This window comes from Labeo rohita, chromosome 22, assembly GCF_022985175.1.
Source record: "Labeo rohita strain BAU-BD-2019 chromosome 22, IGBB_LRoh.1.0, whole genome shotgun sequence".
NCBI classification, from domain to species: Eukaryota; Metazoa; Chordata; class Actinopteri; order Cypriniformes; family Cyprinidae; genus Labeo; species Labeo rohita.
Genome location: NC_066890.1, coordinates 12695084 through 12709350, shown reverse-complemented (window position 1 = coordinate 12709350; position 14267 = coordinate 12695084). Strand labels below are relative to the sequence as shown.

The window sequence follows — 14267 nt, the reverse complement described above, 5'->3', positions numbered from 1 at the left end:
TAAAACACATTTTACATGGATTTGGATAAAGAATCAAGTGAATCAGAATCAAATCTGGTCACGTTTAGTGTCTTAATGTACGTTTGTATTTGACGTTTTTTGCAGTGGATGTTCTGAAGCAGATTGACATTCCTTCAGTGTTTATTGGTGAAGAAGCGGCCAACTCTCTCAAAGAGGATTATATTTACGAGAAAGGGTGAGGGATCCTATTTCACTACTGAATACTTCACTGTTCAGATGGTTACTTAACAGAAACATCTGATGAATTCAACTGCGTTGGGGCTCCAAGAGTCATGTGACAACATAAAAAGTCTGCTGTTCATACAAAGTCTGAAAATGTGAAGTGTTGACAGTTTTCCACACTAAAATTACTGACTTGATAAATGGTTGATAAATTTAATTATATATAGTAAAATATATATGTGTCTAATAAAAATGATACATTACACACATAAGTTATAAGTATTAATGTCTGTTTTTAAGACCTGTTGTATGAAATGCACGCTTTGTGTTTTCAGTGGTCATGTGATTCTCATGCCGGACTTCAGTTTGCCTCTGGAGTATTATCTGATCCCATTCCTCATCATTGTTGGAATCTGCCTCATCCTCATTGTAGTTTTCATGGTGAGTCGTGATTGTGCGTAATGTAAAAAAAATAAAGAAACAAATACGCAAGCAAACAACCAAATATATTCGTTAGGGATGCACCGAAACGTATCGTCCGAAATGCTTGCGCGTTTTGTCAGTAAAGCCGGTTCTGTAATCAGCGGTAAATGCCATCAGGTGCGTGATTTCACGTTGAGCCGTATATACTACACACAGCCGTTGTTCACCGACGAGCTGCGCAAATTCACACTGATAATGAACATGGATTTGCGCAGCTCGTCAGTGTGTAGTATATACGGCTCAACGTGAAATCACGCACCTGATGGCATTTACCGCTGATTACAGAACCGGCTTTACTGACAAAACGCGCAAGCATTTTGGCCGATACGTTTCGGTGCATCCCTAATATTCGTCTTGACTGAGATGTTTACATCTTTTCAATCTTAGATCACAAAGTTTGTACAGGACAGACATAGAGCCAGGAGAAGTCGCTTACGCAAAGACCAGCTGAAGAAACTCCCAATTCACAAGTTTAAGAAAGGTAAGATACATCTTAAATTAGATCTGACACTGAGAATGCACTGTGGTTTAGGGTTCACATAAATCACATCACATACAAAAAGATCAACCCTTTTCTTCTGCAAGAATGCATTAAACTGATCAAAAGTTGATCAAGAGTTACAAAATGTTTCAAATAGATGCTATTGTTCTGAACATTCTGTTCATCAAAGAATCCTGGAAAAAAAATACCAAAGTTTCCACAAAAATATGAAGCAGCACAACTGTTTTCAACATTGATAATAATCATAAATATTGCTCAAGCAGCAAATCAGGATATTTGAACGATTTCTGAAGGATCATGTGACACTGAAGACTGGAGTAATGATGCTGAAAATTCAGCTTTAATCGCAGAAATAAATTCCATTTTGAAACATAGCTGCAAGCAGCGATTATCCGGGTTTAATCGCTTAGGGCAGTGGTTTTCAAACGGGTCCTGTGAGCACCCCCAACACTACACATTTATGTCTCCCTCATGTATCACACCTGATTCAACTCATCAGCTCATTATTAGAGACAGCAAGACCTAAAATGGGTGTGTCAGACATGAGAGACCTACAAAATGTGCAGCGTTGAGGGTGCTCGCAGGACCGGTTTGAAAACCACTTGCTTAGGGCATTTAAGCATATATGGAAAAAGACTACATATCATTTAGCAAGGCTGTACCCACCTAAATCAATGATTAAAAAAGCATTTTTGGCAAATCCATGCTTTCGAATCACTCTCGCGGTAGTTTGATGTCATACAATGATCGATCGGTGCAGCGCAAACGGCCAACATCTGGTTATTTTAGGCAATTTAGAAATCCTGTGCTGAATGTGTCCCCGGAAAGTGGCCCGTCTGGTCAACCTACCATAGAATATGTTTTTTAACATTCATGATTATTATACCGCCAGCTGTGGTTTGATCCCCTTAAAACTTTGCATGCTTGTTTAAAATCACCTCCTGCATGTGCTCAGCAGGTTTCGTGAAGTTTTGAGTTTTCTTTTAGGCTTTATAGGATTTTGGGTAAATTTGGACAGGCCCCTTTTCTAAAGGACCCCGTAATAGCTTCCCAAAGGGTAAATTTCAACAATTTTTTGATAATTATCAACCTAGAGAGTCCAGAGAATTATACTGCAGGGGACTAGGACTAGTTCGCAAAAGTAACAAATGAATTGATTGACAGTAATGGTTCTAGAGGCAAAGTTGTCCAGAATGAAGAGTTCTATCGTATGATACAAATATCGTGCACGTGTAAAAAACCGTGTGATGTACAGTCGTTTACACTCTTGAAAAATGCAGTACTACCCCTCAGTGGCCGATTTCTTTCAAATTTCTCTCAGACCTTTGGGGCAGTGAATCGAACAGGCCCACAGAGTTTCGTTCCAGTGTCAAACAGGTGCTCAAACTTGGTCAGCCATTGGCCATGTTTTTTGAGATATGCAAATATTCTTACAGACACTTGTGGTACTTCAGACCAAGACCATGCACACTGATTTTCATGTTGATAGGACAAATGGTTGCGCAGTTATAGCCATTTTTAAGTTTTTCCTCTCTTATAGCGCCACCAAGTGGCCAAGCTCCAAAATTCAACTTTTTTTGTTAATTATTGATATTCACTCTCCAGAGAGTCTTTCTGCACTGGTTTGGTTTCAACAGAGCAAAGAACTAGAACTAGCTCGCAAAAGTAGTTTTTTCAAAAGATTCCAACAACATTAGACACTTGAGCCTGCAACTGACGGGTTTAAGAGTTATTTCGTACTTTTGATCGCTGTAGCGCCCCCGTCAGGGCAATTGGGGCGAGCCTTGGTGCCATTGTAGGCGGTTTGAATACTACCATCCCTCCAAGTTTCAAGACTCTACGACTTACGGTTTGGTCTGCACGATCAGTTTTTACGTGGAGATCGCTGATCTGTGACTATTCTAACAATTACAATAGGGTTTCAGCGCTATGTGCTTAAACACCTAAATATATTCACATTGTAAACAATTATTTGAAATTATAATAATATTTCTGAATTGTGTTATTTTTACTGTATTTTTAAAAAAATAAATGCAGGTTTAGTGAGCAGAAGAGACTTCTTTCAAAAACATACTTTTGAACGGTAGTGTAAAATTATCGCAGATTTGTTTGACCATTCAATTGTGACGACTCACCAGAATGAGAAATTTTAATAGTTCTAGAATCTGATTCAGATGCCATTAAAAAAATCTAACATGTTTGATTTATGTCAGCGAATCAGTTTTTTAAACTGTACATTTTAAATTCATTTAGCTATGATAACTCATTTCAAAGCAAAAAGACAAATACTGAAGTGCAGAGTTGGGGAAAGTTGCTTTTAAAAGTAATGCATTGTGATATTGCGTTCACTTCCAAAACAAAGATTCACGTATAATGTACTAACCCCCCTGTCATTCAAGATGTTCATGTCTTTCTTTCTTCGGTCATAAAGAAATTACGTTTTTTGAGGAAAACAGCATTTTTCTCCATATAATGGACTTCTATGGTGCCCCGATTTTTAACTTCCAAAATGTAGTTTAAAGGGTGTTTGATCTTCTTTGCATGTTCACTTTGCAAAGACTGGGTCGGTACTTCTGCAGCAATGTAGGATGATTTTGAAATGATTTTTGAAGTTGAGGGAGAAAATATGATTGGAGTTTTTCAACATACCCTAACTCTCTTGAACCAGAATAAACAGAGTTCAGGCAGAGCAAGACGAGTCGAGCATTTGAGATTAAAACGTATTTAAATTGTATTTTTTATGAAAATAACCGATCGTTTCGCTAGATAAGACCCTTCTTCCTTAGCTGGACTCGTTTACAACCACATTTGGGATCATTTGAAGCCACATTTAAACTGCATTTTGGAAGTTCAAACTCGGGGCACCATAGAAGTCTTTTATATGGAGAAAATTCCTGAAATGTTTTCCTCAAAAAATATAATTTCTTTACGACTGAAGAAATAAAGACACGAACATCCCCAAGTGTGGTGAGTACATTATATGTGAATCTTTGTTTTGGAAGTGGACATCTCCTTTAATGCCTAATAAAGTAACTAATTACATTACTTAGATACTTTTTATGGAAAGTAATGCGCTACTTTACTTTTGCGTTACTTTTTAAATCTGGGTTGCTTGCTTGCTTGTTTTTAATATAAAAAAGATTACTTTATGGCATATGTAAAAGCCCTTGCACTGAAATAAATAAGCCTCAGGCTGAAGGAAAAGTGAATTCATGTCGAAAAAGTTCAGCACTCTTCAGCAATAAATAAATTGGTTAAATTGGATCATCGAAGGTCAGCAACAAAGACAGTGGTTAATAAAATGGGATTAAATACATATTTGTGCTATTCAACTGGCATTACTTTTTTTTTTACTTTAGTTACTTTGGAAAAGTAATCTGATTACATAACTTGCGATACTTGTAATGCGTTACCCTCAACACTGCTGAAATGTATATTATTTTAAAAAATGGATAATTTTGAAAAACAAAAACTGTTTTACTTGTTGTAAAACAAACTTTAGTTGTAAAACGTTAACATCAGGTGCAAAATGTTTACTGAACTTAAATGTCAAAGAGCCTAGTCAAATTTACTTAAATCTGATTGGCAACTTGTGGGAAAATCCCATGTTTTTTTTTAGCTAACTTCTTGTGAAGCTGTCGTGTTGCTGGTCCATCAGTATTTGCTGTCATCCATGCTGGACGGACAGCCTTGCATTGTGGACACGTGACAAATGTGGGTAAAATGTGGAATTCCCCTCCCACGCTGGAGCTCTCAGTGTTTCCACCTCCTCATAGTGAATCATCAAGCCATTTTACAACCAAATCAACACCGTGACCATTGACCATTCACTGTGTGCCTGCTTGAATGAGCATCCTGTTCGGCTTAGTCATAGTGCTGGCATTAGAAATGCATTTGCCTGTAAACTTGTAAGCAGATGCTGGAGACGTTCCTATTGAAGAAGGTGTCGGACGTCACTTTCACTGAGTATAAGGAAACTCTGTGGTTGGGACTCAGGTTACAGACACCTGTGTTCACGTATCCACTTTCAAACAAATGAAAGGTGCGAGATTTACTAAAGCCAGCGGGCAGGCGGTAGCAGAACGTGTCCGATTTGTCTTTTACGCTTCAGATGTTCAGAGCAAATGAAAGTCATATCGGCGTAAAGGTCATTTGTAATTGTTTCCATAGTGGATATTTACCAGATGTCATGTGGATAATTTATCTGCAACAAAGGAATGCTACCAGCAGGACTCTTACTTAAAATTGGTTCAGATATAGGCTTTATTTTCTTTATGCAAAACTTATGGAAATGAGGGTGGAAGTTTGTCTGTTTGATTGATGTTTAAATAGGCCTGTCACGATATCAGATTTTCACTACATATGAATATTATGAATATGAACATTATTGCAACATCTAGAGATTTTGGAAAAAAAAAAAAAAAACGGTATTAATGAAATTAAAAACGTTCACATTTGTGATTTGTAAACATAACTGTTTAAAAACATGCAATAAGAACTGTTAATGTGTGTTCAAGTGTGTAAATATCCATTCATGCCAAGAACGTTAACGATAATTATAATAATTAGCATCTACATCAACACACAATGACATTTTGTTTATTAAAAGTTTGTGCTAGAGTTTTGTCGTCTGCCATTTTAAAACCTTGTCCACACCAAGGTCAATAACTATTAAAATACACTGACCAAAATTATAAACGCAACACTTTTGTTTTAACCCCCATTTTTCATGAGCTGAACTCAAAGATCTAAGACTTTTTCTATGTACACAAAAGGCCTATTACTCTCAAATATTGTTCACAAATCTGTCTAAATCTGTGTTAGTAAGCACTTCTCCTTTGCTGAGATAATCCATCCACCTCACAGATGTGGCATATCAAGATGCTGATTAGACAGCATGATTACAGTGCAGGTGTGCCTTAGGTTGGCCACAATAAAAGCCCACTCTAAAATGTGCAGTTTTACTGTATTTGGGGGCGGTCCGAAAACCAGTCAGTATCTGGTGTGACCACCATTTGCCTCACGCAGTGCAACACATCTCCTTCGCATAGAGTTGATCAGGTTGTTGATTGTGGCCTGTGGAATGTTGGTCCACTCCTCTTCAATGGCTGTGCGAAGTTGCTGGATATTGGCAGGAACTGGAACACCCTGTCGTATACGCCGATCCAGAGCATCCCAAACATGCTCAGTGGGTGACGTCTATTGAGTATGCTGGCCATGCAAGACTTGGGATATTTTCAGCTTCCAGGAATTGTGTACAGATCCTTGCCGGGGCCGTGCATTATCATGCTGCAACATGAGGTGATGGTTGTGGATGAATGGCACAACAATGGGCCTCAGGATCTCGTCACGGTATCTCTGTGCATTCAAAATGCCATCAATAAAATGCACCTGTGTTCGTTGTCCATAACATACGCCTGCCCATATTATAACCCCACCGCCACCATGGGCAACTCAATCCACAATGTTGACATCAGCACACCGCTCACCCACACAACGCCATACACGCTGTCTGCCATCTGCCCTGTACAGTGAAAACCGGGATTCAATCAATGAAGAGAACACCTCTTCAAAGTGCCAGACGCCATCAAATGTGAGCATTTGCCCACTCAAGTCAGTTACGACAACGAACTGCAGTCAGGTCGAGACCCCGTTGAAGACGACAAGCATGCAGATGAGCTTCCCTGAGACGGTTTCTGACAGTTTGTGCAGAAATTCTTTGGTTATGCAAACCGATTGTTGCAGCAGCTGTCCAGGTGGCTGTTTTTTGAGTCAACTTAAAATAATTTGTATCCTGGCTGCCTTCAAATTTTAAGTTCAGTCAACTCAAGTTTATTCAACTTGAAATGTTAAATTATACTAAGTGACAACAATTTTAAGGCAGCTGGGTTACTTACCCATCTGTTAAGTTTAGCAAACACAAATATCTAAGTTGTTACTTAGTACAACTTAACATTTCAAGTTGACTAAACTTATTTGAGTTGACTGAACTTAAAATTTTGAGGCAGCAGGGTAACAAATTATTTTAAGCTGACTCAACAAATTGTGTTTTTTTTATTTTTTATAGTGTAGTAAACTTTTTGGTTGTGAAAGAGTGCCTTTTATGTGACAGTAATAGATGCTGCATCATCTTCAGTTTTCTTTATGATGGGTGGCATCGGCGCTAAGGTCCAATAGCACCACCTACTGTGTTGGAGTATCAACCAGATACTGGTGCTGCATTTTTTCCGATATTATAATCCAATATTATGTGTAGTATCAACACAGTATCAGTATTTTGTTTTTTTACTTTTTTTTTTTTTTTTTCAATTTACCTCAAAGCATGAATGATAAGTCCTTTCTAAGTATAGAAAGATTATCTTATCCCCTATCTTTCTTAACACAAGCAGTTGTGTCATCCGTTTCGGCATTACAGAGGCGTTTGAATTCTATCACGCAGATGAAGGCCAGCTAACGTGTGCATTTCACCCTGATGTTCACCTTCCTCTGGTTCCCGCTCATGGTGCCTCTGCTGACTCATTGGTTTTCTTCATCCTGCCGCTGTGCTGATTCATCGGTTCTGCCGGCCGCTGCAGTCTGCCTCGCTGAGAGAGAGAGCAGCGGGTCGGGTGGGTTTTTCCTGTCGTATGACGGTGCAGCTGGACCGCAGACTCAGAAAACACAGCTGCTGTCATGACCGTTATACGACACAGAGCGGAAAACACACTGGCACTCACAGGCATTCTGCTTTACTGCAGGCTGGTGCGGTGCATGCAGATAAAACATCTCAGGGATTCAGACCTTAAGATTTGAACTCTTGGCTATAAATATTTCATACTCTTTCTAACTGTGTAATGTCATCTAATTGACCGAGAATCTCAGTATATTACCTTTGAGAGATATAAAAATAGTAATTTATTAAAATACTGTTTTTAAAATATTCTTCTTTTTTTTTTTTCATATGAACAAAGAATGTCAAGTAGAGATTCAAAATGTTTAAGCAAGAAATGAAACTGTAAGATATTTTTAATATCAGTATTAAACATTGAATGAAAGTTTAAAATATTACACCATGTTTTGCAAGTAATAAAAAAAAAAAAATGTATTCATACAAATTTGACAAATTGATGAATCAGACTTATAAATCTATGAATCAGGTTGAAGTGAATCAGGGCCTGTATTCACAAAACATCTGAAAGGTTAAGTCCACTTCCAGAACAACAGTTTACAAATAATTTACTCACCCCCTTGTCATCCAAGATGTTCATGTCTTTCTGTCTTCAGTTGTAAAGAAATTATGGTTTTTGAAGAAAACATTTCAGGATTTTTCTTCATATAATGGACTTCATTGGTGCCCCTGATTTTGAACTTCCGAAATGTAGTTTAAATGCAGCTTCAAAAGTCTCTAAACGATCCCAGCCGAGGAAGAAGAGTCTTATCTAGCGAAACAATCTGTAATTTTTTTTTTTGAAAAATAAAAATTTGTATACTTCAAGCACAAAAGCTCATGTAGCACAGGCTCTGGGATGCGCGTTCACGATGCTACGAATTAGTGATGGGTCGTTCTTTGAACGAATCTTTAATGTGACTCGGGAAGAACGAGTCATCTCGGGGAGTGATTCGTTCAGTTGCGCATGCGCAACATCCTATTATGTTCTGTATTTCGGGTTTTTCGAGTCGTTCATCTTATGGGGCTGTCACGTGATGAACAAATGGCTCAAACCCGAAAACTTGTCAGATAAGAGGTGAGGTGAGCTAATCATAGACTAAAGACCAGGTAAACAATGAATTAATCTTTTCTGTTTCTTACAGCATTATAGTTTTGTCTTGTTTGTAGACATCGTTGTAGCTTTTTGTTTGTAAACAGCATTTGACTTACTTGCACTTTCTTGGTCTTTGTGCGTTCGCTTTGTAAACACTGGGTCTGTAGATCCGCCTACGTTCAACGTGACCTTTCGACTTGATTCAGTAGCGTAGCGAACGCGCATCCCAGAGCCTGTGCTACACGAGCTTCTGTGCTTAAAAAGTATACAAATTTTTATTTTCCGAAAAAAAAAATGACCGATCATTTCGCTAGATTAGACCCTTCTTCCTCGTCTGGGATCATTTAGAGCCTTTTGAAGCTGCATTTAAACTACATTTTGGGAGTTCAAAATCGGGGCATCAATGAAGTCCATTATATAAAGAAAAATGCTGAAATGTTTTCCTCAAAAAACATAATTTCTTTACGACTGAAGACAGAAAGACATGAACATCTTGGATGACAAGAGGGCGAGTACATTATATGTGAATTGTTGTTCTGGAAGTGGACTTCTCCTTTAAAATTGGCACAAATATATCAGGAATACTGGCTAGCAGTTTGAACATGGTAATGGTTAACCGTACTATGAAGTGCATTTCAAACATGTAACCCAGTAGATACTTGTTTTCTCTTAAACCGTAAATATCATCAGGTCAGAACGAAAGAAGAATTTGGTCCACAAGGTCATTGGTTCACATGTTGTGTTGTTCTGTGTTGTAAACAATGCACTAGTAAGATCCAAATCCGCCGTCTCTGTGAACTCTTCAACCAAACGTGGAGTCGGTGACATCCTGCAGTGACCGATATGAGCGTCTCCATATACGGTCACGCGCAGCCATGGCCGTTTGTGTTCGTTTACCCCTTGTATAAACACTGAGCATCAGCGCAGCGGCTCCTTCATTGGTGGAAAGAAACCTGAAAAAAGCCAGTGGAATTTAAAGGAGGGCTGCACAAATTCCTGGACTTATTGAGCCTGGAATGTTTTCCTTCATCCGCCAAACCCACAATCTGAAAGCAAACGCTGCACGTTGTGTGTGAAAATCAGAAACCATTTTAGTAAAGTTATATGAATGTAATGTGTATATTAATTCAATTTATGTTTGTGTTAATTCCTTCTAGGTGATTCGTATGACGTGTGCGCTATTTGTCTGGATGAGTATGAGGAGGGAGACAAGCTGCGGGTTCTTCCCTGCTCACATGGTGAGTGTCTGTCTCATTCGGGCCTTAATCAGAAAATCACACAGTTTGGTAATTAATTAAACTTGCAAAATCAGTTAAATATTTCATATTTAAATTTCTTTGGTGTTAATAACCAAAGAAAATAATGTTAAAAATAGTGTAAACTACTATCAATGCAATTTGTTTGTTTTTTATAAACAAAATTACTAGTTATTTATCTAAATGATTTCCTGTGGTGCAAATGGAGCATTTAGACCATTTGTTGAAACCACATCAAAAAAAAAAAAAAAAAAAGAAAGAAAGAAAGACAGGCATTGTAAAAACCTTCCAAACCAGTTAATGTCCAAAAAGATTTTTTTTTTTTTTTTTTAATTAAAAATTAAAAATAAAAGATCAACTTGGACATAATCTAATATATAAGATTATTTTTTAATGAAAATTATTCTTTTTTTTTTTTTTAAAGATATATATTAAAATAAAAAGATAATAATAATAATAATAATAATAATAATAATAATAATAATAATAAAATTAACCCAGGACATAAAATTACAGAATAATAATTAAAATTATTTGTATATTAGATGTATGTAAATATTAATTTCAGTATAAATTATATTTAATTTAATAATTTATATTTAATTACATAATTAATAAATATATATTTGTTTGTGTGTATATAAAATACATTTTACATCTATTAAAAATATTCATACTATATAATTGTGTGTGTCAGTTTTAAGATTAATTTTTAATTAAAATTAGAGCAGTTCCTATAAAATTGTTTATAGGAAAAAAAAAAAAATAAATAAATAAATAAATGAAGGCAAGTTATGAAAAAATTTACCCAGGACATAGAAGTACAGAATATGAATGATTTTTTTTATAAAAACATACATTTAAATAATTATTTAAAAATATTTATAAAAAAAATATTTTTATAAATAAATGAAGGCATGATAGGAAAAAAATTTGATTTATCATTTTTTAGAGAAACAACTCATGACAAAAGTACAGTATAATAATTTTAATTTGTATATTAGATGTATGTAAATATAAAAATATTTAATATGTTTAAAAAACGTAAAATAAATTTACATATAAAACGTATAGATTTAAATTTAAATATTAAAAATATATGTAGAAAAAAATATTTAGTATATTTGATGTATATAAATGTAAATATATATATAAATGTAAAAAAAACCTCATGACAAAATTACAGAATAATTAAAATAATGTATATTAGATGTTTATAAATATAAATTTAAAATAATAACAAAAATATTTTATATGTATGAAAAAGTATATAAAATACATTTGTTGTGCATGTATAAAAATATTTATAATATAGATGTGTGTACGCCAGCTTTAAGATTAATTTATTAAAATTAAATTAGTTTTTACTTAAAAAAGAGGATTTTTGTTTTCATTTTAAAGAAACAACCTGACATAAAAGTGCAGAATAATAATTAAAATATTTAGTATATTTGATGTATATCAATTTAAATATTATAAAATACATATGTATAATCTATATAAATTCAAATATTAAAAAAATATATATGTACTTTAATATGTATTATTTATTTGTCCATTTCTAGACAAATTAAAAGAGCAGTTTTTGTTACCAAAAAAAATGTACAAATTAAATAAATGAACTAAATTAAATATATGATAGAAAAAAAAAAGATTTAGATTTTTTGGGGGAAAAAAATATGACATTAAAGTGCAGAATAATTAGAATAATTTATATTAACTATTAATAGATATTTATTGTATATATTTATACATTTAAGTACACTGTATATTCATGGGAGATAATCAGTTTTATTATATAATATTATTAATAATAAATTATTTTATTAATTTGTTTTATTTGGTGGAATTGTAAATTACTACTAAATTTAAAAGGACTTTCATCTAATTCTCTCTGCACCAATCCTCAGCCTACCACTGCAAGTGTGTGGACCCATGGCTGACCAAAACCAAGAAGACCTGCCCCGTGTGCAAGCAGAAGGTCGTGCCGTCTGACGGCGACTCCGACTCAGACTCCGAGTCTGGCGACAGCGGCGGCGAAGAGAACGAAGTGTCAGAAAACACACCCCTACTGCGATCCCTGGCCTCGACCAGCGCCCATTCCTTCGGCACCATGTCCGGCTCGCTGTCCCATCCCGACGCAGAGTCCTCGGACTACGACGAGCGCAGCGACACCACCGACAGCGACGAGGAGGTTACCGTCGAGACTGTGGTCGTACAGCTGCAGCAGGGGCGTCCCGACGACATGGAGGCTAACGCTTGAGACGCCAACCGACGCTAACTCGAACTCTCAGTGTTCACAGTTTATCGTCACCAATCTGTTTAACGTTCACCGTGCGGCAATACTACACAGCGAAATTTTATAAATCACGATTCCCTCGAAAAAGAAGTGAGAAATTGCGCAAATTTCGCCAACCGGGTGAAACGTCACCTTTGGGAACATCATTAGCGCTTGCTGCCAAACTCATCTCAAGAAGTGTATTCGATCGCGACCAACTGCATGTTTTATACGACACGATAAGACTTTATTAGCGACACTGACGTCACCGTTTTAGTTTGATCATTAACAGGAGTCGTTCCAAACACCGGTCACTCACGAGTGATCTTGGAAGTGTAGTTAGCTAATAACACATCATTTATATACTGTAAGTAGGAAGTAAGTTGGGTAAGTAGGAGTCGAAGGTTTTTTTTTTGATAACACAGTGAACTGTTACTGATGTCTGTTGCCTTTTAATGTTGCTTTACTGTAAATATACCTTTCACTCACCTTTGTTTCTAAGTAGATTACATTCATTTTTCTTCATGAATAAAATACTACACCTTTTGCTGTTTGTGTGTCAATTTGTCATCCAGCATTTGGTTTTAAAAATGCTGTAATTTGTTTTTGACTGTTATGAAGCATAAAATTACTATATGTTTGCAGAAATGTAGAAAACATGCTTATTTCACAATTAATTGTTTCTCCGAACGATGCTACAGCCAGTTATTCTGCTTTGAAATGTGTTCGGTGTTGTATTGTCTGGTTTTGTTTTGCTGTGTGACTCCGCCCACTGCCAGTTCACCCAATAGGATTCTGACACATCGGGTTGCCAGTTATTGGAAAACACAGCTTATTGCAGTCATGCAGGTTTAGAGATCACATCCATCTAAAAAGATCTATGACCAGATATATAATAAAACATGGATAAATCAATTAATCAGTTGAAGTTATATAAGACTTGTTGCCTTCTACTGTCAGTTGTGCATGCGTCTGTCGCCGTATCTTCAATCTGGCAACCCACATGAACATTGAGTCTGAGAAGAGGGCAGGAGAAACAAGTCTCTCCAGTATTTTGAATTTAGACCGCAGTACCCATTTCAACCAAAGAAAAGTTTGTGCAAATCATATCTTGATAAAGAAAAAGCTATTTTTGTTTATTGTGACCATTGCTTTTTTTTTTTTTTTTTTTGATATATACATTCTAAATCCCTAACTCTTCATTTTTGTGCGCTAAAAATGTCATGAGAAATATAAAAATGGGGTTGCAAAGGGGTGGGAATTTCCTGGTAAATTTTCCAGAAACTTAACAGAATCTCTGGAAACATTCCAGGATTTTTTCTGAAAATTCACAAAAAAACATTTGGGGAAACATTCTGATAAATTTGTAAAAACGTACCCAAAACCTTACCAGAATCTTTGAAAACATTCCGGTAAACTTCCAAAAAAAATGTACCCAAAGCCTTAACAGAATCTTTGGGGAAAAAAAAAAAATAAATTCCAGTAAATTTTCGTAAAATTAACAGAATCTTTGGAAACATTCTAGTAAATTTCCAAAATCTTTGGAAACAGTCTAGTAAATTTCTTAAAACGTGCCCAAAACCTTAACAGAATCTTTGGAAACATTATGATAAATTTCCAAAATCTTTGGAGACATTCCGGTAAACTTCCAAAAACTTAACCAAAACCTTACCAGAATCTTTGAAAATAAATAAATAAATAAATAAATAAATAAAATTCCAGTAAACTTCCGTAAACTTAGAATCTTTGGAAGCGTTCTGGTAAATTTCTAAAATCTTTGGAAACATTCCAGTAAATTTCCATAAACTTACCAGAATATTTAG

The 14267-nt window shown here is 35.7% G+C and overlaps 1 protein-coding gene across 1 annotated transcript in view; it reads left to right on the top strand.

Moving 5' to 3' along the window:
• rnf13 (ring finger protein 13) overlaps positions 1-12990 on the top strand; it is a 28220-nt gene extending 15230 nt beyond the window's left edge. The window contains exons 6-10 of the mRNA XM_051095158.1: positions 106-196; positions 519-624; positions 1054-1147; positions 10068-10148; positions 12077-12990. Of these exons, the coding sequence (XP_050951115.1) occupies positions 106-196; positions 519-624; positions 1054-1147; positions 10068-10148; positions 12077-12429 (725 nt within the window). The 3' untranslated portion in view covers positions 12430-12990. The remainder of the gene's footprint in view (positions 1-105; positions 197-518; positions 625-1053; positions 1148-10067; positions 10149-12076) is intronic.
• The last annotated feature ends 1277 nt before the right edge of the window (positions 12991-14267 follow it).